Source organism: Amphiura filiformis, chromosome 3, assembly GCF_039555335.1.
Source record: "Amphiura filiformis chromosome 3, Afil_fr2py, whole genome shotgun sequence".
NCBI classification, from domain to species: Eukaryota; Metazoa; Echinodermata; class Ophiuroidea; order Amphilepidida; family Amphiuridae; genus Amphiura; species Amphiura filiformis.
The window spans coordinates 52,832,686-52,858,433 of record NC_092630.1 but is presented as its reverse complement, the minus strand read 5'-3'; the positions used below and the strand labels follow the sequence as shown (position 1 = coordinate 52,858,433).

General features: G+C 34.7%; 1 protein-coding gene across 2 annotated transcripts in view; it reads left to right on the top strand.

The window, feature by feature from the left end:
* LOC140148711 (major facilitator superfamily domain-containing protein 4A-like) overlaps positions 1 to 25,748 on the top strand; it is a 182,291-nt gene that overhangs the window by 105,634 nt on the left and 50,909 nt on the right. For both annotated transcript variants that reach the window (XM_072170752.1, XM_072170751.1), the window contains exons 4-5: positions 23,020 to 23,140; positions 24,025 to 24,155. In XM_072170752.1, the coding sequence (XP_072026853.1) occupies positions 23,020 to 23,140; positions 24,025 to 24,155 (252 nt within the window). The remainder of the gene's footprint in view (positions 1 to 23,019; positions 23,141 to 24,024; positions 24,156 to 25,748) is intronic.

Here is a 25,748-nt window from a genome sequence, read left to right as displayed (position 1 = left end):
ACCAGCAGTATATGTCGTAGGTTTGCTCTGGTAATAGAAAAAAACATGAATTTATTGCCCTCTCCAGAATATTACTCAATGTTGATGGCCAGTATTTGACAAAGTAATTTCAAGGCCATGTGGAGGTCATCTGATGTCAAATAGGTAAATATTCTTTGATTTTCTTGGAACCTGGTAGAAATTAAACCTTTCTGTACAACACAACAGCCATGCAGTGGGACTATGCATTTATCTCATCTGTAAGGCTAACAGGTTAGGAGCAAACAATCTTGGCCAACCCAAATCTGGCCAGTGAATGACTTGATAGTCACTTGAGATATTGCTTACCACCCACTCCTACTTGAAAATTATGATTTAGAAATGAGAGAAAAACAAAGTCCTTCCTGATGATGTTTTACTGCTTTGAACGACTCACCGCAGGTATGTTAGCAATTCAGCGTGAAGTTGGCTCGAGATTAGAGATTAGAGATTAGACATTCGCAATTGAATAACTCTATACGTTGAATATAAAGTTTTTGAAATTCCTTATTTTCATGAATTTCGACCTAAAAACAACTTTTATGTATAGTTCAAGTCTTCTATAGTTTTTTGACACTATTTTTGGACATTTGAAATTTTTGGCCAAAATACTCAAAATTTTGTATCTTCGTTATCTGGCCAAATTTCGACCTAAAAACAACTGTTATGTATAGCTTAAGTCTTCTTAAGTCTTTTGACACCATTTTGGAGCATTCAAAAAATTTGGCCAAAAATGTCAAAATTTTGTATCTTCGTTATTTGGCCATATTTCTACCTAAAAACAACTCTTATGTATAGTTCAAGTCTTCTATAGTTTTTGAAACAATTTTTGGACATTTGACAATTTTGGCCAAAATATTCAAAATTTTGTATCTTCGTTATCTGGCCAAATTTCGACCTAAAAACAACTGTTATGTATAGCTTAAGTCTTCTTAAGTCGTTTGACAACATTTTGGAGCATTCAAAAAATTTGGCCAAAAATGTCAAAATTTTGTATCTTCGTTATTTGGCCAAATTTCTACCTAAAAACAACTCTTATGTATAGTTCAAGTCTTCTACATTTTTTTGACACCATTTTTAGACATCCGAAAATTTTGGCCAAAATACTCAAAATTTTGTATCTTCGTTATCTGGCCAAATTTCGACCTAAAAACAACTGTTATGTATAGTTTAAGTCTTCTTAAGTCTTTTGACACCATTTTTGGACATCCGAAAATTTTGGCCAAAATACTCAAAATTTTGTATCTTCGTTATCTGGCCAAATTTCGGCCTAAAACAACTGTTATGTATAGTTTAAATCTTCTTAAGTCTTTTGACACCATTTTGGAGCATTCAAAAAATTTGGCCAAAAATTTCAAAATTTTGTATCTTCGTTATTTGGCCAAAATCTACCTAAAAACAACTCTTATGTATAGTTCAAGTCTTCTACATTTTTGACACCATTTTTGGACATCCGAAAATTTTGGGCAAAATACTCAAAATTGTGTATCTTCGTTATCTGGCCAAATTTCGACCTAAAAACAACCGTTATGTACAGTTTAAGTCTTCTTAAGTCTTTTGACACCATTTTTGGACATCCGAAAATTTTGGCCAAAATACTCAAAATGTTGTATCTTCGTTATCTGGCCAAATTTCGACCTAAAAACAACTGTTATGTATAGTTTAAGTCTTCTTAAGTCTTTTGACACCATTTTTGGACATCCGAAAATTTTGGCCAAAATACTCAAAATTTTGTATCTTCGTTATCTGGCCAAATTTCGACCTGAAAACAACTGTTATGTATAGTTTAAGTCTTCTTAAGTCTTTTGACACCATTTTGGAGCATTCAAAAAATTGGCCAAAAATGTCAAAATTTTGCATCTTCAGTTACTTGGACAAATTTCGACCTAAAACAACTCTTATGTAAAGTTTAGGACTTCAAGAATCTTTTGACACCATTTTTGGACAAATTTCACAATTTTGTATCTTCGGTATTTTTGACATCAAAAATTTTTGACCCAAAAATTGCATTTTAGACATTCGAGATTAGAAATTAGACATTCGTGATTTCCCAAAATTGTCATATAAAAACCACTTTTCTACATCAATCAAGTGACATGGAGTCATCTGACACCACTTTTTGTCATCAACAAATTTTTTACACAAAAAAATGCATTTTTAGACATTCGAGATTAGAAACTAGACATTCGTTATTCCGCAGAATTTCGATCTAAAATCCACTTTTCTGCATCGATCACGTGTCATGGAGTCATTTGACATCATTTTTAGACATTCGACACCACTTTAGACATTCGAAAAATTTTGACCAAAAAATCTCAATTTTTAGTCATTCGTTATTTCGCAGAATTTCGATCTAAAAACCACTTTTCTACACAGATCACGTGTTCAGGAGTAATATGACACCATTTGTGACCTTCCCGAAAATATTAGACCCAAAAAATTGCATTTTTAGACATTCGAGATTAGAAATTAGACATTCGTGATTTCCGAAAATTGTCATATAAAAACCACTTTTCTACACCGATCAAGGGCCATGGAGTCATCTGACACCACTTTTTGACATCAAAAAAATTTTGACCCAAAGAATTGCATTTTTAGACATTCGAGATTTGAAATTAGACATTCGTTATTCCGCAGAATTTCGATCTAAAATCCACTTTTCTACACCGATCATGTGTCATGGAGTCAATTGACATCATTTTAGACATTCGACACCACTTTAGACATTCAAAATTTTGACCAAAAATCTCAATTTTAGACATTTGTTATTTCATGAGAATTTCGATCTAAAAACATTTTTCTACACAGAGCACGTGTCTAGGAGTAATATGACACCAGTTTTGACCTTCCCGAAAATATTTGACCCAAAAAATTGCATTTTTAGACATTCGAGATTAGAAATTAGACAAAGGGTCATATAAAAACCACTTTTCTACACCGGTCAAGGGCCATGGAGTCATCTGACACCACTTTTTGACCTCAAAAAAATTTTGCCCCCAAAAAATGCATTTTTAGACATTCGAGATTTGAAATTAGACATTCGTTATTCCGCAGAATTTCGATCTAGTAAAATCCACTTTTCTAAACCGATCACGTGTCATGGAGTCAATTGACATCATTTTTTTAGACATTCGACACCACTTTAGACATTCGAAAAATTTTGACAAAAAAATCTCAATTTTTAGACATTCTTTATTTCGCAGAATTTCGATCTAAAATCCACTTTTCTAAACCGATCACGTGTCATGGAGTCAATTGACATCATTTTTAGACATTCGACACCACTTTAGACATTCGAAAAATTTTGACCAAAAAATCTCAATTTTTAGACATTCGTTATTTCGCAGAATTTCGATCTAAAAACACTTTTCTACACAGAGCACGTGTCTAGGAGTAATATGACACCATTTTTTACCTTCCCGAAAATATTTAACCCCAAAAATGGCATTTTTAGACATTCGAGATTAGAAATTAGACATTCGTGATTTCCGAAAATTGTCATATAAAAACCACTTTTCTAACACCGATCAAGTGCCATGGAATCATCTGACACCACTCTTTGACATCAAATTAATTTTGACCCAAAAAATTGCATTTTTAGACATTCGAAATTAGACATTCGTTATTCCGCAGAATTTCGATCTAAAATCTACTTTTCTACACCGATCACGTGTCATGGAGTCAATTGACATCATTTTTAGACATTCGACACCACTTTAAACATTCGAAAAATTTTGACCAAAAAATCTCAATTTTTAGTCATTCGTTATTTAAAAGATTTGTAGGATTTCTCACAAGTTTGACTATTTTTTACATTCCAAGGTCATCTGAGGTTAAATTACTAAAGATTGTTGGATTTTAAGAAACTTAGTGAATATGAACAGTAATGAAAGTCAACTTTTTTCAAGGTCATCTGAGGTCAAATATGTAATGATTGATGCATTATCATGAAATTGAAAGCAATGGGGTGAATATGACAAATACGACACCTTTGACATGACAAGATGTCAAAGGTGTCGGCCTTGTATTTGACCATTTGTGTATAGCATTGGGGGCCCATGTAATTTTATTTTATTGCATCACTATCAGGGTAAAGTTCATTGAATTCCTGAAACATACTACAAATACTTAAGTATTATTGTAAAATGGATTGAGGTGATCACATTTCCAACTTATAAATAATTCATAATAGTTACATAATCGGTCGATAGCGTGGACATACTTTCAATAGGAAACCAGCAGTATATGTCGTAGGTTTGCTCTGGTAATAGAAAAAAACATGAATTTATTGCCCTCTCCAGAATATTACTCAATGTTGATGGCCAGTATTTGACAAAGTAATTTCAAGGCCATGTGGAGGTCATCTGATGTCAAATAGGTAAATATTCTTTGATTTTCTTGGAACCTGGTAGAAATTAAACCTTTCTGTACAACACAACAGCCATGCAGTGGGACTATGCATTTATCTCATCTGTAAGGCTAACAGGTTAGGAGCAAACAATCTTGGCCAACCCAAATCTGGCCAGTGAATGACTTGATAGTCACTTGAGATATTGCTTACCACCCACTCCTACTTGAAAATTATGATTTAGAAATGAGAGAAAAACAAAGTCCTTCCTGATGATGTTTTACTGCTTTGAACGACTCACCGCAGGTATGTTAGCAATTCAGCGTGGTGAAGTTGGCTCGAGATTAGAGATTAGAGATTAGACATTATGCAATTGAATAACTCTATCGTTGAATATAAAGTTTTTGAAATTCCTTATTTTCATGAATTTCGACCTAAAAACAACTTTTATGTATAGTTCAAGTCTTCTATAGTTTTTTGACACTATTTTTGGACATTTGAAATTTTTGGCCAAAATACTCAAAATTTTGTATCTTCGTTATCTGGCCAAATTTCGACCTAAAACAACTGTTATGTATAGCTTAAGTCTTCTTAAGTCTTTTGACACCATTTTGGAGCATTCAAAAATTTGGCCAAAAATGTCAAAATTTTGTATCTTCGTTATTTGGCCATATTTCTACCTAAAAACAACTCTTATGTATAGTTCAAGTCTTCTATAGTTTTTTGAAACAATTTTTGGACATTTGACAATTTTGGCCAAAATATTCAAAATTTTGTATCTTCGTTATCTGGCCAAATTTCGACCTAAAAACAACTGTTATGTATAGCTTAAGTCTTCTTAAGTCGTTTGACAACATTTTGGAGCATTCAAAAAATTTGGCCAAAAATGTCAAAATTTTGTATCTTCGTTATTTGGCCAAATTTCTACCTAAAAACAACTCTTATGTATAGTTCAAGTCTTCTACATTTTTTTGACACCATTTTTAGACATCCGAAAATTTTGGCCAAAATACTCAAAATTTTGTATCTTCGTTATCTGGCCAAATTTCGACCTAAAAACAACTGTTATGTATAGTTTAAGTCTTCTTAAGTCTTTTGACACCATTTTTGGACATCCGAAAATTTTGGCCAAAATACTCAAAATTTTGTATCTTCGTTATCTGGCCAAATTTCGGCCTAAAAACAACTGTTATGTATAGTTTAAATCTTCTTAAGTCTTTTGACACCATTTTGGAGCATTCAAAAAATTTGGCCAAAAATTTCAAAATTTTGTATCTTCGTTATTTGGCCAAAATCTACCTAAAAACAACTCTTATGTATAGTTCAAGTCTTCTACATTTTTGACACCATTTTTGGACATCCGAAAATTTTGGGCAAAATACTCAAAATTGTGTATCTTCGTTATCTGGCCAAATTTCGACCTAAAAACAACCGTTATGTACAGTTTAAGTCTTCTTAAGTCTTTTGACACCATTTTGGACATCCGAAAATTTTGGCCAAAATACTCAAAATGTTGTATCTTCGTTATCTGGCCAAATTTCGACCTAAAAACAACTGTTATGTATAGTTTAAGTCTTCTTAAGTCTTTTGACACCATTTTTGGACATCCGAAAATTTTGGCCAAAATACTCAAAATTTTGTATCTTCGTTATCTGGCCAAATTTCGACCTGAAAACAACTGTTATGTATAGTTTAAGTCTTCTTAAGTCTTTTGACACCATTTTGGAGCATTCAAAAAAATTGGCCAAAAATGTCAAAATTTTGCATCTTCGTTACTTGGACAAATTTCGACCTAAAACAACTCTTATGTAAAGTTTAGGACTTCAAGAATCTTTTGACACCATTTTTGGACAAATTTCACAATTTTGTATCTTCGGTATTTTTTGACATCAAAAAATTTTTGACCCAAAAAATTGCATTTTTAGACATTCGAGATTAGAAATTAGACATTCGTGATTTCCCAAAATTGTCATATAAAAACCACTTTTCTACATCAATCAAGTGACATGGAGTCATCTGACACCACTTTTTGACAACAAAAATTTTTGGCCCAAAAAAATGCATTTTTAGACATTCGAGATTAGAAACTAGACATTCGTTATTCCGCAGAATTTCGATCTAAAATCCACTTTTCTGCATCGATCACGTGTCATGGAGTCATTTGACATCATTTTTAGACATTCGACACCACTTTAGACATTCGAAAAATTTTGACCAAAAAATCTCAATTTTTAGTCATTCGTTATTTCGCAGAATTTCGATCTAAAAACCACTTTTCTACACAGATCACGTGTTCAGGAGTAATATGACACCATTTGTGACCTTCCCGAAAATATTAGACCCAAAAAATTGCATTTTTAGACATTCGAGATTAGAAATTAGACATTCGTGATTTCCGAAAATTGTCATATAAAAACCACTTTTCTACACCGATCAAGGGCCATGGAGTCATCTGACACCACTTTTGACATCAAAAATTTTGACCCAAAGAATTGCATTTTTAGACATTCGAGATTTGAAATTAGACATTCGTTATTCCGCAGAATTTCGATCTAAAATCCACTTTTCTACACCGATCACGTGTCATGGAGTCAATTGACATCATTTTTAGACATTCGACACCACTTTAGACATTCAAAAATTTTGACCAAAAAATCTCAATTTTTAGACATTTGTTATTTCGCAGAATTTCGATCTAAAAACATTTTTCTACACAGAGCACGTGTCTAGGAGTAATATGACACCAGTTTTGACCTTCCCGAAAATATTTGACCCAAAAAATTGCATTTTTAGACATTCGAGATTAGAAATTAGACAAAGGGTCATATAAAAACCACTTTTCTACACCGGTCAAGGGCCATGGAGTCATCTGACACCACTTTTGACCTCAAAAAATTTTGCCCCCAAAAATGCATTTTTAGACATTCGAGATTTGAAATTAGACATTCGTTATTCCGCATGAAATTTCGATCTAGTAAAATCCACTTTTCTAAACCGATCACGTGTCATGGAGTCAATTGACATCATTTTTAGACATTCGACACCACTTTAGACATTCGAAAATTTTGACCAAAAAATCTCAATTTTTAGACATTCGTTATTTCGCAGAATTTCGATCTAAAATCCACTTTTCTAAACCGATCACGTGTCATGGAGTCAATTGACATCATTTTTAGACATTCGACACCACTTTAGACATTCGAAAAATTTTGACCAAAAATCTCAATTTTTAGACATTAGTTATTTCGCAGAATTTCGATCTAACAACACTTTTCTACACAGAGCATGTGTCTAGGAGTAATATGACACCATTTTTTACCTTCCCGAAAATATTTAACCCCAAAAATGGCATTTTAGACATTCGAGATTAGAAATTAGACATTCGTGATTTCCGAAAATTGTCATATAAAAACCACTTTTCTAACACCGATCAAGTGCCATGGAATCATCTGACACCACTCTTTGACATCAAATTAATTTTGACCCAAAAATTGCATTTTTAGACATTCAAATTAGACATTCGTTATTCCGCAGAATTTCGATCTAAAATCTACTTTTCTACACCGATCACGTGTCATGGAGTCAATTGACATCATTTTTAGACATTCGACACCACTTTAAACATTCGAAAAATTTTGACCAAAAAATCTCAATTTTTAGTCATTCGTTATTTCGCAGAATTTCGATTTAAAAACCACTTTTCTACACAGATCACGTGTTCAGGAGTAATATGGCACCATTTGTGACCTTCCCGAAAATATAAGACCCAAAAAATTGCTTTTTTAGACATTCGAGATTACAAATTAGACATTCGTGATTTCCGTATATTGTCATATAAAAACCACTTTTCTACACCGATCAAAATGCCATGGAGTCATCTGACACCACTTTTTGACATCAAAATAATTTTGACCCAAAAAATTGCATTTTTAGACATTCGAGATTAGAAATTAGACATTCGTGATTTCCGAACATTGTCATATAAATACAACTTTTCTACACCGATCAAGTGCCATGGAGTCATCTGACACCACTTTTTGACATAAAAAAAATTTTGACCCAAAAAATTGCATTTTTAGACATTCGAGATTAGAAATTAGACAATCGTGATTTTGAAAATCCAAAAATTGCAAATTTATATAGGTGCTGGAGAGAAATAGCAATGTAATCAGTGAAAGCACACATTTTGTGGAAAATAAATAAGAATCTATTCGATATGTAAATCGTACGTTAATACTGCTTTAATATGAGTAGACCTAATATACGCAGCTTTGATCCAACATTTAATATCATGATCATATGCACAAGAGATACTACTTTTATCATGTTTAGGCTTTATGCATAGACTGTAGTCTCTACTGTCTATGACTGAACACATAATTTTAGTGCCCTTTATTATGTAACACTATTAAACATGTTTGGACCATAGACCTTCAAAATGATGTAATCCACTATGATCCCACCATGGTCCGACAGAGAAGGGATGAACTTGACCTGTATGGCCTTGTGTCTTGTATTTTGTACTTGTACATGGTGGTGCACAAGAGTGCACTACTGTAGGCCTATTGTGTATTCATTGATAAAGGCCAAGTAAAATAAAAAACATGTTTATCCGGATTTTTGGAAAAAAAAGGAGGAGGGCGCTTTTTATTTTTTATTGCAAAATCGGTGTAAATACCCATAATTAGAGCTGTTTTAGCGTACACAATAATGCCTGGAAAAAGGAGGAGGCCTCTTTTTATTTGTTGTTCTGAGAGGTAGGCCACTCTAAATTGAAGAAACCTCTAGGCCGAGTAAAAAAAATACATGTTTCTCGTTCGCGCCCTCCTCCTTTTTTGAAGATGTTTCAAAAATTCTTTTTATTTTGTAAACTTTCAGTTATAACTTGTTGAATAAGATGTTCAGAAGTTGAAACTTATTTTACGGCTTTTTAAAAATGCATAATACATCATTTCAGAAGAGTTTTGTGATCACTAGAGGGGCCTACCTCTCAAAACAATAGAATAAAAAGGGCCTCCTCCGGGCCTCCTCCTTTTTCTCAGATATCAATTTGTATGTCGAATACCCAAAATATGGTGCCAAATACAGGTATTTAGCGTTTTCCAATAAAAAATAGAAAATAAAAAGCCCCTCATCCTCCTAATTTTCAAAAACCCGGACGAGAAACATATTTTTATTTTTACTTGGCCTAAATATAATTGAAGAAACCTCAAAAAAGGAAGCGGGAGGGGACGTGAAACATGTTTATTTTTTATTTGCCCTAATATATATGAGGATGAGAGGAAAACATCTGGGAAAGTATCTTAGTGCCTGATATTTTGGCTTATTTTCTTATATAGCATTATGATATTATAAGCTATAATACCGCACATATAAAACAGACACATGTGCACAACCACAGAAGATCTGATTTAATCAGTTGAGCTGTTTTCAACTTAGAGTGTTATCTTGGTTTAATATCTTTTAATGGGGTTTAAGTCCTGCAAAGGTCGCGGTGAATTCTACTGTAGACATGACTGCATCATGGTCCAATTAAAATTAAAGAAGTTTTTACAAACTGTTACCGTCTGTTAATTTCCACCAAATGCTCGTGCACGGGGAGCCCTGAAATTTTATCCCTCTGAAGGGGTGGGGGCTGGGGGGGCTCGTAGAATTTGATTTTACACTATTTTCTATGGGGTTGGCGTACATTTTTCATGTCCAAAAGGGACGGGGGCTGAAAATAATTTAAGGTACGAAAGGGGACCCTGAAAAAATCATGTGAATTTTTCTTTTTACATCAGGCTCCCTCTAACAAGTGTTAATGAACGGTACCTAAATATTTTAAGCAACTGGTTGTTCGGTTCATCCGTTAAACAGGGCTGTTAGACAGCGTTTTAAGGTGGCCCTATCGGCTAATGCAAAAATTTAGATTCTCTTTTAATTTATATATGTTAAAGCTCTTACCTTGTAGATTACAAAACTGAAAATTTTGTTTCAATCGGACATTCGGTTCTCGAGATATGGCCTGTCAAAATGGCGCGAAACCAACAAGTCCAGTTGCCAGGTAATTTTCTAATTATATATGCATGAATTATGCAAAGTAAAGTTTTCAGATACAATTAAAAGCGCTATGGTACTGAGGCTTGGTACACAGGTAGTACACAGCAGGTGCTACAAAATTACGGTTGCGTTTGGCAAATTTCAATTTGCATAATTAATTAGGGCCACTAATTAGAAAAGTTGATTAGGGCCCTAATTAATTATGCAAATGGAAACTTGCCAAACGCGACCGTAGGTTTGTTGCATTTCATGTGTACTACCATACCAAGTTTCAGTGCCATACCTCTTCTAATTGTATCTGAAAACTTTACTTTGCATAATTCAAGCATATATAATTAGAAAATTACCTGGCAACACTGCATGCCAAAAATAAAGAAAATAAAAAGAAAGTTGTTGCCAATTTGTTGGTTTCGCGCCATTTTGACAGGCCATACCTCGAGAACCGAATGTCCGATTAAAATAAAATTTTCAGTTTCGTAATCAAGAGAGCATGGACTTTCACATATTTAAATTAGAAAAAAATCTATATCCGATAGTGCTGACGGTAACCCGGTAATTTTCCCACAATTTTCAAACTGTGATATATAGACGGGGATAGAGATGGGGGGGGGGTGTACTTAAAATGAAATGGATACAGGCCTATGTGTAGGTCCGACACTTTCACAGTAAGGGGCATTCGGTGAGGGCAAAATATAAAAAACAATATGGGATCATTGTGTGAGATCATAAATTTTTGGCATTGGGTGAGAGCAAAATGTACAAAATATGGGGTCATTGCGTGACTGACATACGGACAGTAAATTAGGGTAAGAATATGACCTTTTTTTAAATTGTCTCTTTGGGTGAGAGCCTCGAAAATTGAGTTTCTACTTTGCTTCAAAAGGTTTCAAATGGCTTTGTTATTTCAGGGGCTGTGCAATAATCTGGGGAAGGGTAAAATGGAGGGGGGGGGGCAAGAAATTTTAGGCGAGTCGAAGGGGGGGCAAGCAATTTTTGCAAGCCGAGAGGGGCAATCATTTTTGTCCCACATTCATGGAGCGCCATTTAAATAAAACGCTCTGAAAAGAGGAAAACGGTACGGAAACGCTTAAATATGCAAATTTAGCTGCTCGTTGCGCCCGCAACATACATTATATCTAGACCATTTAGGGTTTGTAAATCGTAAATTGAGATTCCAAAAATTTGGCATGCACAAGGGGGGGGGCAAAATTTTTTTGGCCGGCAGAGAGGGTGGGGGCAAACGATTTTTGGCGGGCCGAGAGGGGGAGCAAGCGATTTTGGCAATCCGTTTGGAAATTTTACCCCCGGGTGGGCTTAAAATTAGTGCATAGTTTTGCTTCAAGTATTAGATTTCAATCCGCAAAAAAAGGGCTTACCTGATCCCGCTCCATTATTCCGAATAGTGAAGTTCATGTGCGCAAGGTCCAAAAGAGGTGCGTGGGGGATTAACATGCGATTAACTTTAGACATAATTATATTTGAAGCAAAATGATTGAAATTGTATTAAACGCCAGTAATGGGGGGGGGGGTGTCAAATGACTCCATGGCACTTGATCGGTGTATAAAAGTGGTTTTTATATGACAATTTTCGGAATCACGAATGTCTAATTTCTAATCTCGAATGTCTAAAAATGCATTTTTGGGGTCAAATATTTTTGGGAAGGTCAAAAATGGTGTCGTATTACTCCTGGACACGTGATCTGTGTAGAAAAGTGGTTTTAGATCGAAATTCTCGAAATAACTTGAATGTCTAAAAATTGAGATTTTTGGTCAAAATTTTTGAATGTCTAAAGTGGTGTCGAATGTCTAAAAATGATGTCCAATGACTCCATGACACGTGATCGGTGTAGGAAAGTGGATTTTAGATCGAAATTCTGCGGAATAACGAATGTCTAATTTCAAATCTCGAATGTCTAAAAATGCATTTTTTTTTGCCAAAAATTTTTTGTTTACAAAAAGTGGTGTCAGAATACTCCATGGCACATGATCGATGTAGAAAAGTGGTTTTTATATGACAATTGTCGGAAATCACGAATGTCTAATTGCTAATCTCGAATGTCTAAAAATGCTTTTTTTTTTGGTCAAATATTTTTGGGAAGGTCAAAAATGGTGTCGTATTACTCCTGGACACGTGATCTGTGTAGAAAAGTGGTTTTTAGATCGAAATTCTGCGAAATAACGAATGTCTAAAAATTGAGATTTTTGGTCAAAATTTTTGAATGTCTAAAGTGGTGTCGAATGTCTAAAAATGATGTCCAATGACTCCATGACACGTGATCGGTGTAGGAAAGTGGATTTTAGATCGAAATTCTGCGGAATAACGAATGTCTAATTTCAAATCTCGAATGTCTAAAAATGCATTTTTTGGGCCAAACATTTTTGATGTCAAAAGTGGTGTCAGATGACTCCATGGCACTTGATCGGTGTAGAAAAGTGGGTTTTATATGACAATTTTCAGAAAGCACGAATGTCTAATTTCTAATCTCGAATGTCTAAAAATGCAATTTTTTGGGTCAAATATTTTCGGGAAGGTAAAAAATGGTGTCATATTACTCCTAGACACGTGATCTGTGTAGAAAAGTGTTTTTTAGATCGAAATTCTGCGAATAACGAATGTCTAAAAAGTGAGATTTTTTGGTCAAAATTTTTCGAATGTCGAAAGTGGTGTCGAATGTCTAAAATGATGTACAATGACTCCATGACACGTGATCGGTGTAGGAAAGTGGATTTTAGATCGAAATTCTGCGGAATAACGAATGTCTAATTTCAAATCTCGAATGTCTAAAAATGCAATTTTTGGTCCAAAAATTTTTGATGTCAAAAACTGGTGTCAGATGACTCTATGGCACTTGATCGGTGTAGAAAAGTGGTTTTTATATGACAATTTTCGGAAATCACGAATGTCTATTTTCTAATCTCGAATGTCTAAAAATGCATTTTTTGGGTCAAATATTTTCGGGAAGGTCAAAAATGGTGTCATATTACTCCTAGACACGTGATCTGTGTAGAAAAGTGTTTTTAGATCGAAATTCTGCGAAATAACGAATGTCTAAAAATTGAGATTTTTGGTCAAAATTTTGAATGTCTAAAGTGGTGTCGAATGTCTAAAAATGATGTCCAATGACTCCATGACACGTGATCGGTGTAGGAAAGTGGATTTTAGATCGAAATTCTGCGGAATAACGAATGTCTAATTTCAAATCTCGAATGTCTAAAAATGCATTTTTTTGGGCCAAACATTTTTTGATGTCAAAAAGTGGTGTCAGATGACTCCATGGCACTTGATCGGTGTAGAAAAGTGGGTTTTATATGACAATTTTCGAAATCACGAATGTCTAATTTCTAATCTCGAATGTCTAAAAATGCAATTTTTTGGGTCAAATATTTTCGGGAAGGTAAAAATGGTGTCATATTACTCCTAGACACGTGATCTGTGTAGAAAAGTGTTTTTTAGATCGAAATTCTGCGAAATAACAAATGTCTAAAAATTGAGATTTTTTGGTCAAAATTTGTCGAATGTCGAAAGTGGTGTCGAATGTCTAAAATGATGTACAATGACTCCATGACACGTGATCGGTGTAGGAAAGTGGATTTTAGATCGAAATTCTGCGGAATAACGAATGTCTAATTTCAAATCTCGAATGTCTAAAAATGCAATTTTTTGGTCCAAAAATTTTTTGATGTCAAAAACTGGTGTCAGATGACTCTATGGCACTTGATCGGTGTAGAAAAGTGGTTTTTATATGACAATTTTCGGAAATCACGAATGTCTATTTTCTAATCTCGAATGTCTAAAAATGCATTTTTTGGGTCTAATATTTTCGAGAAAGTCAAAATGGTGTCATATTACTCCTAGACACGTGATCTGTGTAGAAAAGTGTTTTTAGATCGAAATTCTGCGAAATAACGAATGTCTAAAAATTGAGATTTTTGGTCAAAATTTTTGAATGTCTAAAGTGGTGTCGAATGTCTAAAAATGATGTCCAATGACTCCATGACACGTGATCGGTGTAGGAAAGTGGATTTTAGATCGAAATTCTGCGGAATAACGAATGTCTAATTTCAAATCTCGAATGTCTAAAAATGCATTTTTTGGGCCAAACATTTTTGATGTCAAAAGTGGTGTCAGATGACTCCATGGCACTTGATCGGTGTAGAAAAGTGGTTTTTATATGACAATTTTCGGAAATCACGAATGTCTAATTTCTAATCTCGAATGTCTAAAAATGCATTTTTTGGGTCAAATATTTTCGGGAAGGTCAAAAATGGTGTCATATTACTCCTAGACACGTGATCTGTGTAGAAAAGTGTTTTTAGATCGAAATTCTGCGAAATAACGAATGTCTAAAAATTGAGATTTTTTGGTCAAAATTTTTCGAATGTCTAAAGTGGTGTCGAATGTCTAAAAATGATGTCAATTGACTCCATGACACATGATTGGTGTAGAAAAGTGGATTTTAGATCGAAATTCTGCGGAATAACGAATGTCTAATTTCAAATCTCGAATGTCTAAAAATGCAATTTTTTGGGCAAAAATATTTTTAATGTTTAAAAGTGGTGTCAGATGACTCCATGGCACTTGATCGATGTAGAAAAGTGTTTTTTATATGACAATTTTCGGAAATCACGAATGTTTATTTTCTGATCTCGAATGTCTAAAAATGCAATTATTTTGGGTCAAATATTTTCGGGAAGGTCATAAATGGTGTCATATTACTCCTGGGCACGTGAGCTGTGTAGAAAAGTGGTTTTTAAATCGAAATTCTGCGTAATAACGAATGACTAAAAATTGAGATTTTTTGGTCAAAATTTTTCTAATGTCTAAAGTGGTGTCGAATGTCTAAAAATGATGTCAAATGACTCCATGACACGTGATCGGTGTAGAAAAGTGGATTTTAGATTGAAATTCTGCGGAATAACGAATGTCTAATTTCTAATCTCGAATGTTTAAAAATGCAATGTTTTGGGCAAAAATATTTTTGATGTTTAAAAGTGGTGTCAGATGACTCCATGGCAGTTGATCGATGTAGAAAAGTGGTTTTTATATGACAATTTTCGGAAATCACGAATGTCTAATTTCTGATCTCGAATGTCTAAAAGTGCAATTTTTTGGGCCAAAATTTTTTTTATGTCAAAAGGTGGTGTCAGATGACTCCATGGCACTTGATCGGTGCATAAAAGTGGTTTTTATATAGGTTGAAATTCGCTTAAATAACGAAGTTCACAAATTTTGAAATTTTGGCTAAAATTTTTGAATGTCCAAAATGGTGTAAAAAAATCCGAACACTTGATCGATACATAAAAGTGGTTATTATGTCGAAATTAAGCCTAAATAACTAATTTCAAAATTTTTAGCAAAATGGTGTAAAAACACTCGAGAACACTCGACCGATGCATAAAAGTGGGTTTTAGGTCAAAATTAAGCCCAAATAACGAAGTTCAAAAATTTTGAAATTTTTGGCTAAAATTTTTGAATGTCCAAAATGGTGTAAAAATACTCGAGGACATTTGACCGATGCATAAAAGTGGGTTTTAGGTCAAAATTTATCAAAAATAACGAAGTTCAAAAATTTTGAAATTTTTGGCCAAAATTTTTGAATGTCCAAAAATAGTGTCAAATTACTCCAGAACACTTGATTGATACATAAAAGTGGTTATTAGGTCGAAATTCGCCTAAATAACGAAGTTCAAAAATTTTTGAAATTTTTGGCTAAATTTTTTGAATGTCCAAAAATGGTATAAAAATACTCGAGGACACTTGACCGATGCATAAAAGTGGGTTTTAGGTCGAAATTTATCAAAAATAACGAAGTTCAAAAATTTTGAAATTTTTGTCCAAAATTTTGAATGTCCAAAAATAGTGTCAAATTACTCGAGAACACTTGATCGATACATAAAAGTGGTTATTAGGTCGAAATTCGCCTAAATAACGAAAGTTCAAAAATTTTGAAATTTTTGGCTAAATTTATGAATGTCCAAAAATGGTGTAAAAATACTCGAGAACACTTGACCGATGCATAAAAGTGGGTTTTAGGTCGAAAGTCGCCCAAATAACTAAGTTCAAAAATTTTGAAATTTTTGGGCCAAAATTTTGAAAGTCCAAAAAGCGGTCTCAAATGACTCCAGTACCCTTGATCGATGCAGAAAAACGATTAAAAGTGTAATATTCAACGTAATAACGAATGTCTAATTTCTAATCTCTAATCTCGAGCCAACTTCACCGTGCCAGCAATTCAACGTAACGCAAACAAGCATTAACCTTCATATATGTTTGAACCAGACTTTAACAAACATTGAAAAAACACTTTAAGAATTGATCGATTGAACATATTTTTACAGATATCTCGCATAGTGACTAGTGACACAGCCAATGAAATGCAAGTTTTATAAAACATTCTTTTTCAGAAATTTGGACTATTTTGAAAATAATTCCAAATTTTATGCAATTGCAATTTGGATATTTAAATCATTTCCCATTGTTAGTTGCAGCAAATAAAAAGAGCATGTAGGGCAGTTCAAAAGCCGCACTTGATGGGACTAAAAACGGTTCAATGTGCCTAGAGTGTTGGCAAGCCTGCTCCCATGTTGTACTCAGGAATTGAGTGGCTGTTCTATTTGCAGACCTCTTCTTCAAATATTATGGCATGGGGAAAACAGTACTCTTTCAGATTTAGTGAAATGGAGAATCGTTTTATTGATTTATATGATGCTAATGTGAGATTGTCAACCGCATTGGGGAGGTTAGTGGCTGTTAATATCAGATAGGATTGTAAACGTGCACTCTTGTTGTATTTGCAAAAACATAGTATTTGTGATGAAACAATAGGAGAATACTTGATTGTTTTTGCCCTTCCTTAAGGTTATTAATTATTTTAAACTGTTGTGATTTGGTAGTTCACAGCATCTTACGAATGGTAGTCAGCTTTGGCAAAAACTGCATTGCTCAATTCATAGCGAGCGTGTAGAAGAATTAAAATACCACAGATATACTTTTTTAGGTGCTGCGGTTCTTGAGTTACGTTGTAAAGAGGGCTGAACCAACAACACTTTTGTAAAACGTACATAACTCATTAACAACAATAAATTAAGCAAGTTTGCAAAGTATACGATTTGTAGAATGAACTTTTGTAAAACATCAAGGTGTTAATTTTCAATAATATATTAATCTAGATAATGAAAATCGATTTTTAGGTTGCTTCGACCAACAATACCTCGTCTACCCTTAAGTTGAACGCAACCTTTTTAAATCATCGATTTGTAGTAATCTTTATATTTTATGAGACTATAACTCGAGCAGTTGATTGCAAGTGTGTTTAGTTTGGGAGTTAAAAGTAGTAACAACACACAGTTGATGTGTATAAATGTTTATTTTTAGTAAAGGCATTGTTTTGAAAACAGGTGCTTGAAATTCCCTGCAGTACTAGTTCACCTGGACAATGGAGGATGAATCAAACTGCAGTATATTCTAAAATTAGGCTGTGAGAATGAATAATAGATGATGAAAATACAGTAGCATCCTGAGAATTTGTTTTTTTTAGATCAAAGATATGACAAACATTAGTCCTGAGGTTGATTTTACAAAGACTTCCTGGTTTATTGTCTCATTGTTTGACACAAGCACCTGTTACTTTTTTTGATGAGTAATTATTGTGTGCTATCTTCAGTAGATAGCAAGCATTTGTAAACTGATGTATACACTCGTAACTTTCAAATGCTTGCATACACACCAATGCCCCCCAAAAAAGACTTGCCACCCTACTTTTAAAGACCTGCAAACGAGGACCTAAAACTATTTCCTATCTAACCGAGGACTTTGTACATCCAAAGCTAAGCTCCAAACTGTGGACTGTGGACCCACATGACTTTAACTATCCAACCATTACATGACTTTAGACTGGCAAATGAGACAATATCTTATATGCATTTTTACATTGTTTGCAAAACACTGGTAGATAGAGGGAATCGTGGATCTCCTCAGTTGCTAGGTGTCCTCGGTTACTCTGCTACTTTCTGGTGTGTGTCCTCATTTGCAGGTCTTTACAAATGTCGCCCACACACATGCACACCCCACCCCATACATGCACACCCCCACCATATATACACACCCCTGTACACCCTCAGCCATATACACACCCACCATATACACAACCCACTCTATCACATATTAGTTTTAAAATATAGGCCCTAATTCATGCCTACAGGGGAAAATCACAGAACCCATCTAATACAGTATCCTATAAAAAATAATTACTCCACTCCCTGTCCACTACTCAAGATTTATACAGCTCTTGTGCTTTTTAATCTGGATTGTTGACAATATATCTTAAAGTAGTGTACATTTGTACATCTCATGGTAACCTGAGTGCAATGAATACATATCAGTATACTTTGGTAAGCTATCAAGTATGAGGTGGTTGTGTGTTTAAATATCTAGAAGACAAAATGTGATATGCGGTGATTAAATTTCAAATGCTAAGCTTCTTTTCACTATTATTGCCATGTAAGATTATTTAAAGGGGCGTTTTCATTCTTTTGGGTGGAATTTTTTGGTTTTATTATGTTTTGTTTTCCAATCAGTTGTATTTCTAAACATATTTGACCTGCTCCCATGAAATGAACGTAAAGTTGGGAGTTTCGAGACTTTCCAACTGTTGAGTTGATGTTCTTTGTTTAAAGACACATGTATTGGCAGTGGTATGTCCTTTACGCTCATTTCGTGGTAGCAGATCTCATATTAAAGTAGTTCTGTGGATGGGTGTTTTTGCAAGATACAAGAAGACTTAGTATTTAAAAAGGTAGTGATTAACTTAATAAAAACTACAACATCTTTAAAAGCAAGAACCATAATTATAATGCTCTGCATTGGGTTATTCCAGTTGAAATCCCTACACCCCCTATGGAAGACATGACCTTAATCTCCCACACGGGGAATGTGAATTTCAAATGTAGTCACCCATTCAGGTAACCCCATTTGATATTCACAATCCTTTTGCGGAAGTTTAAGGTCATGTCTTCCATAGGGGGTGTATGGAATTTAACTTGAATAGCCCAAATATCATTATTCTAATACAATATGGATTCATGGATGCTCTGCTTCATGTTCTAACACACTTTTTGCTCTTTTTTGTGTGGGGGTGTGTATGTGTCATTTAAGCCATATTAATTTCATCGTACAGTTAGTTTGGTGTGAAATTTAGTGCATTTTTAATATCGCAGCATGAATAGTTCTACGTATAATTTTTTTATGGCAAAATACATGCAACATGCCATGAAGGGAACTGAATGTGACTTTTAAAAACATGCTGTATACCGTAAACGTTCGCCTAATGGCGCACATGAGCTCCTTTGCCTTGGAGTAAATTTCAGGTACAAATAGAGACCTCCCTCCTCTGAAAATCCCAACAAGAATTAAGGGCACGTGCCCTCATTTGCTGGTGGGATTTTTATGGGAGGGCACTTTTAGATTGTGCCTAAAATTCCAGTCATGTCAAGGCAGCCCATAGCGCCATTAGGCGAACGTTTACGGTATTGGTATACATGCTTTGAAATCTAATGGATCTATTTAAAAGAAAACTGCTTAGACTATAAGATTAACTGTTAACAACAAATATGTTCCAGTTACTTCATAAACTTTAAATGAGATAATTGTCTTCAGCATGTGGGATTGGAGCACTTAATGCTGTGACGTCATTTTATTGGAGTAAAAAATTAAGAAAGTTTGTTGACGTCACAGCAGCCTTGTGGCAGCAAAGTAATAAACAGTAAACGGTTTATTAGGTATCTCAGTGGATGTTATTATGTTCAAAACATTTACCAGGGATGTAAGTTTTTCATTTTTTTTTACAGATTTCCAGTTAAAGAGCAAATAAAAAATATTAGGGGGTGATACCCTCGTAGCATATTCCCCGATCCCTAGCATTCGCTAAAAAGATAATACTTTGATCGCTCGCACCATTTAGGGATTTTTTTCAACAGCTACTTACATCCCTGAGTTACTGTAAATTATCTGAGTGAATCCACATCATTCATAATTATAAAAAGGCAGGTGCATAAGAGAAATGTAGGTCTTGTAAAACACCTGTTTACCTGCAATTGTAAGTGTACAGGAAGGAAGCACATCATATTTGTCTAATGGTGAATACAATGACAAATGTTGCACAGAAAGAAACAGTGCATTGGGTGTTTGCTCATGATCACAAAAGGTATTTAGTTAGATTTCATCTGATGAAATGAGCCTTGAGTGCCACTGCTATCTACAGTAGATAGCACTAGAGTAATATGTGTGTGAGTTTGTAAACACTGGTAATCGAGGACACACGCATGAGAAACCTGTGTGTAGGAGTGGATGCACATGATCTATAGATCCTGGACAGTGTAATTTTAGTTAAAATAGCATCATAGGTACAGGGTGAGTCAGCACTCTGCAGTAAAAAACTTGACTAGTCCATGGTACCTGGAATAAACTGCCAATTGGTATCACAGAATCACAATCACAATCAGTGGGTGCTTTCAAGAAGGCTCTTAAGTCACATTTGTATTCTCAATTTCTCAGACTATGTAGCCTTTCATTCACAGGCAGTTCTTGCTGTTTTGGTTTTCTTCATGTTGTTCTTTTGCTTTGTTTTTTGTCTTTCATTCTAAATGTAGCACCGCTATAGAAATATTAAAATGTATGTATGTATGGTATGGTGAATAAAACTCAAAATGACTGCAGTGTGGAGTGTTTGTGTAGGTTTGCATATGTGTTGTGTAAGAGAAAAGAATGAAGAAAAAAGTAGATGATAATTGAGATATTTGTTAAGTTAAAAAGAAGGCAATGGACATAAAAGGTAATGAAATGGGAAGAATTTCATGAGAATATTGAAAGGAGAGAGAATAAAAGCATGGAAGCAGAAGAGAATTAACAAGAGAGATGCGATTGATTGAAAGACAGACAAGGGTGTGTGCGAGAGAGAGAGAGAATAGAAGCGTGAGTGAGACAGGAAGAGATATTGTGCAGATAGCTTTTGTATGATGTCAGAGATAAAAAGGTGTTATATATTACATTTATATACAGAATAAGTAGGTTAATGACATTGTACAGGTGCAGGTTATTGTTTTATATCAATTATGCTAGATAAAGTAACGGAAATGACGAGAATTGCACGATCTTATCATATAGTTAAATGAACGTGTAGCTAATAGGGTGTTTTAAATAGCGTATTTTGTGAAGACATTTGGGTAATTGATTGAGGTGCTGATTATTAATGAGACTAGACTTTTTGTGAAAGTAAAAGAAACACTCAATTTAAACCTTGATCTAGTTATCATTGTACAGGATACATGTTTCCTCATTTTGCCATTGTTCAAGATAAAGGTTATGATAACAGTATGGAACGCAATAACCATAACATCGGTACACAAATACAGTTATTAATGTAAGGAATTCAACATAATTATAAAGCATAGTAGGCTAAATTTGGGATGGTGCTAAATATATACCATGAATGAGTTCTTTTTGCTGGATCTTGTTTCTGCTGAGATTTATAATTTATACAGTACATGAAACACAAATTTTTTAGAGGCCTGAGCTTTCGATCCTAGCAGGATCTTTATCAAAGGCAAAGTTACAAGACAATACACAAACATACATATATATAGGGACATGGACTTTATAATTGGTACAAAATGTTAATCTTTTTGAAATTAGGACATGTCAACTCACCCAACACACTTTTTAGCTTTTACGTTTTACTTCTCTAAATAGCCCCCCCCCCCCATGATAAAAAAAAAAACCTGTCAGGGCCAATAGGGAAAATATGTTAAAGAATTAAAATCCTGTATTTAAAGTTCAGTACATACATACTACAATTGGTCCATACACACAACCAACTGATTTATCCCTATGCAGTTCTTACCATCATGAACTGTGTGAAGTTCAAGTGTCATGGGCAGCCCTTATGACAGATCCAGATGAAGATATGACATTGTTATGCAAGGAAAGTGTTCAAATACTCAGGTGCATTACCTGGCAAACATATAAAACATACATGCATAGTTTAAAATGTATGAGCTCCTACACATACAGGTAGCCAGTGCTGTGAATCCATTAAAGATGAGTGACTGTCATGTTAGGCCGATTAGAGGAGTATTCAGTTTAATGGCTACAGTCTGTAAATATTATTATAAACTGTAGCAGCATCACATAGTAGGTCTTGAGGTTTTTGTGTTAAAGCCAATATGTGCCAAAATGAGATTTAAAAATTAAAAAAACATACCGGTATGTCCAGAACTACAAGACCCGTAGAACTGTGATGTAATGTTTGAATTTCTTTGAACTGCAGTACAAAAATAGACACATGTGCTGCATTCATACTCTTGTGATTTGTGAACTTTCAACTTTGGGAAAGAAATGCTGGGACAAAGAATGAAAGGAACAGGTATGGGCACTTTTGCATCATGTTAATGTTATGGATTTGATTTCTGTTAAGGTGGGTTGGAAGGGAGCATGATTAAGCAATGTTTGCACTCATATGAAAAATATGGCTTCTGCCTTCTGTCATGGCCATAAGTTGACCAGTAGCAATACCATGAAGTTTATTCCTTGTTTCTCATGTTTTTGCATCCAACAGATTCCTATCATTGTCTTGGTGCTGGCTTTAATATGTAGACGTAAAGTGTTTGAACCACTTCTGGGTCTTAATGGCAGCTCTAAACAGTTGGATAGATCTAAATATGAAGACCTTGATAAAGGTGAGTACTTATAGGATGTGTGAGGACTTCTTTATCATTGATACATCATAAAGGGTGAAATTCCATAGCTGCGTAGTGGCTGCTTCCTGGCTTGATCTGCAATCGACGTTTTTTAAGGATGTGTACAGATGAAACAAGTTGTTGTTTGCTGTATCAAGCCCAGGTAGACATATTAATTATAAATCCTGTTCCATCAATTATTGCTTGGTATTTTCATCTGTGCTGTTACCCATTTGTTGTTACTCGGCAGTTGTGGGAAACCCCAGTTCAAGATAATTACGAAAATATGTATGAGGGAGCAGCGTGGCACATTGGTTAAGGTCTTGAGGTCTTGGGTTCAAATGTCCGCTTAACAATAAAAAAAAGGTATGGTAGATGGCCCATGATAAAAGACCTTGTTACAGTCAGTTATGATTGTTGGCTACATTTGCCTGACCCCTAGGGGACACGTCTCGAGCTAGTTCCACACCAGCTATATACGGTGACCCCCTTCATCAGGTCACTTGTGCCTGGCCGAAGTTTCTTCGGTGTTATCCCCAGATGTCAGCTGGTAATGCCTAGATATGCTTGATTTAAAGAAAAAAGAAATAAAAAACTATTAAAATAAATAATAATTAGAAGTTTGCTATATTTGACACATAAAATCAATATTCTACATCTGACATCAATAAGTGTCTTTTGCGTAAAAAAAATTTTACTTGGTGAAAGAATATAAAGTTACATCTGCAAAGACAACTGCCTTTTTTTGATGAGATTTGTCACAAAATAAATGGTCAATTGTGACTTGAAACTGTTTGTAGCCTGCTGATCCTGATATTAACCTTGTAATAATTGGTAAATTGTTTCTTTTATGATTCTGTGCACTTTACCCGTTGTTCCTTTAGATGCAGAAGATGAAGTTGTAGAAGGCCAAGAAGCAGGGAAGACGCTAACATGCTGCCAGTCAACATATTCTAAAATCATCACAGTCACATTACTTACATCATTGATACTCTTCATGTATGACGGATTACAGGTAAATGTGGGGTTTTTTTTGTTGCCGGCAGAGATAAATATGGAATGTTGCATCTGATGTCTTCCTTGAGAGGTGTGGCAAGTTTCTGTACTCAAAGGATGCTGCTTGTGTGTATTTAGTCAATTAGCAAGGCGGCCAATCACAGCACATTTCTATTTTGAGTGACAGGTGAAGTTAGATGCACCATTCTGAGTTAATCTCTGCTTGCACCTATAGGTGGATCTACCAGCTGCAGCTGAAAGGAGCAGCAATTCAATTTATGTTTGTGGGTTAGTATTCTACATTCTACAGGAATTTATGGGTAGACATCCTATGTACAGTTGTATCGCGCCCATCTTGTCCTCTTGAACCTAGAGGGTTGAGTGCAGATATCAGAACCGGGGATGATCCCCTTCCCTTTTCGAATAGCTCTGACACTTTAACGTGCACAGGGATGAATCCTCCTGAACACGGGACCAACGGCTTTACGTGACTTCCGAATCACGGACGTCACACATACACTACCTATATCTGCACGTGCTAAGCAGTGTATGTAGTTAGGGATGAAATCAAAACGGTTGACCGCCGGTTTTGTCCGGTTCCGCCTGGTTTCCATTGTTTAGAACAATAGCAACCGGACGGAACATGCTGTCAACCGCCGGTCGAGGTTTGATTTCATCTCTTACTAGAATGTCATCGCTTACTAGAAAGTTGGTATCAATGCTAGCTAGACTAGAATATAGTTTGTTCAACATTTTGTATGTGTTTTGCCATTGCAACAAGTGCAATTACCCCAACAAAGTTAATTCTGAGTTTCCCTTTGCCTACCCTTGTTTGAAATTCATGCCAGTGTTTTAATTCATGATTGCAATTTTTCACAAATTAAAAAGTATGTTTTTGTGGTAAAAAGCCAAGAGCTCATGTTAAAATTAGAGAAATGACTGATTACAAATACAAGATGTATCAAAATGATTGGTAACCATCAATATCCAGTGAGAATGGCAAAGACTGCCACATCAACATGCAGTCCACATTCACATTCCCTAAAAGTAGGCCCGACCCTGATTATTAAATATTTAAAAGTTCCAAGGCCTTTATCAAACCCAACTTATCTTTAAAAGTAAAAGAAAAAATCCCTACCTACCTACCCTAAATTTTTTTATGTTATGCCAATCGAACATTTTTTTTAGGCCTTATTTGTAAATTTATGTTTATAAAGGTCGTTAACCAATAAATTGTAGTCATTTGAAGAGGATGTAATGTTGAATGTGGCAGAAGCAGGTGTTTCATCTAATGGGTACCAATCAATTTTATTCAGTCTGTATGTTTGTATAGTGCAACTAAATCACATTAACGTGGATTGTAGGATTTGTGTATTGCAGCTCATAACAATAATCATATGTATGGAAGGAATATTACTGATCAAATTGGCTAAATGTTGATTTTGGATTAAATATTGAATTTTTTATTACCAGGTGAAAGACCTTGTGAAATAATCCATTGCAGCATTTATATAGATCAATTATTTCAATTAAGTAATTAGTGCATTTACTTCCTCTACATAAATCAATAATTGCTCATTTAGCATGATGATGATGCACTCTATGATCATCA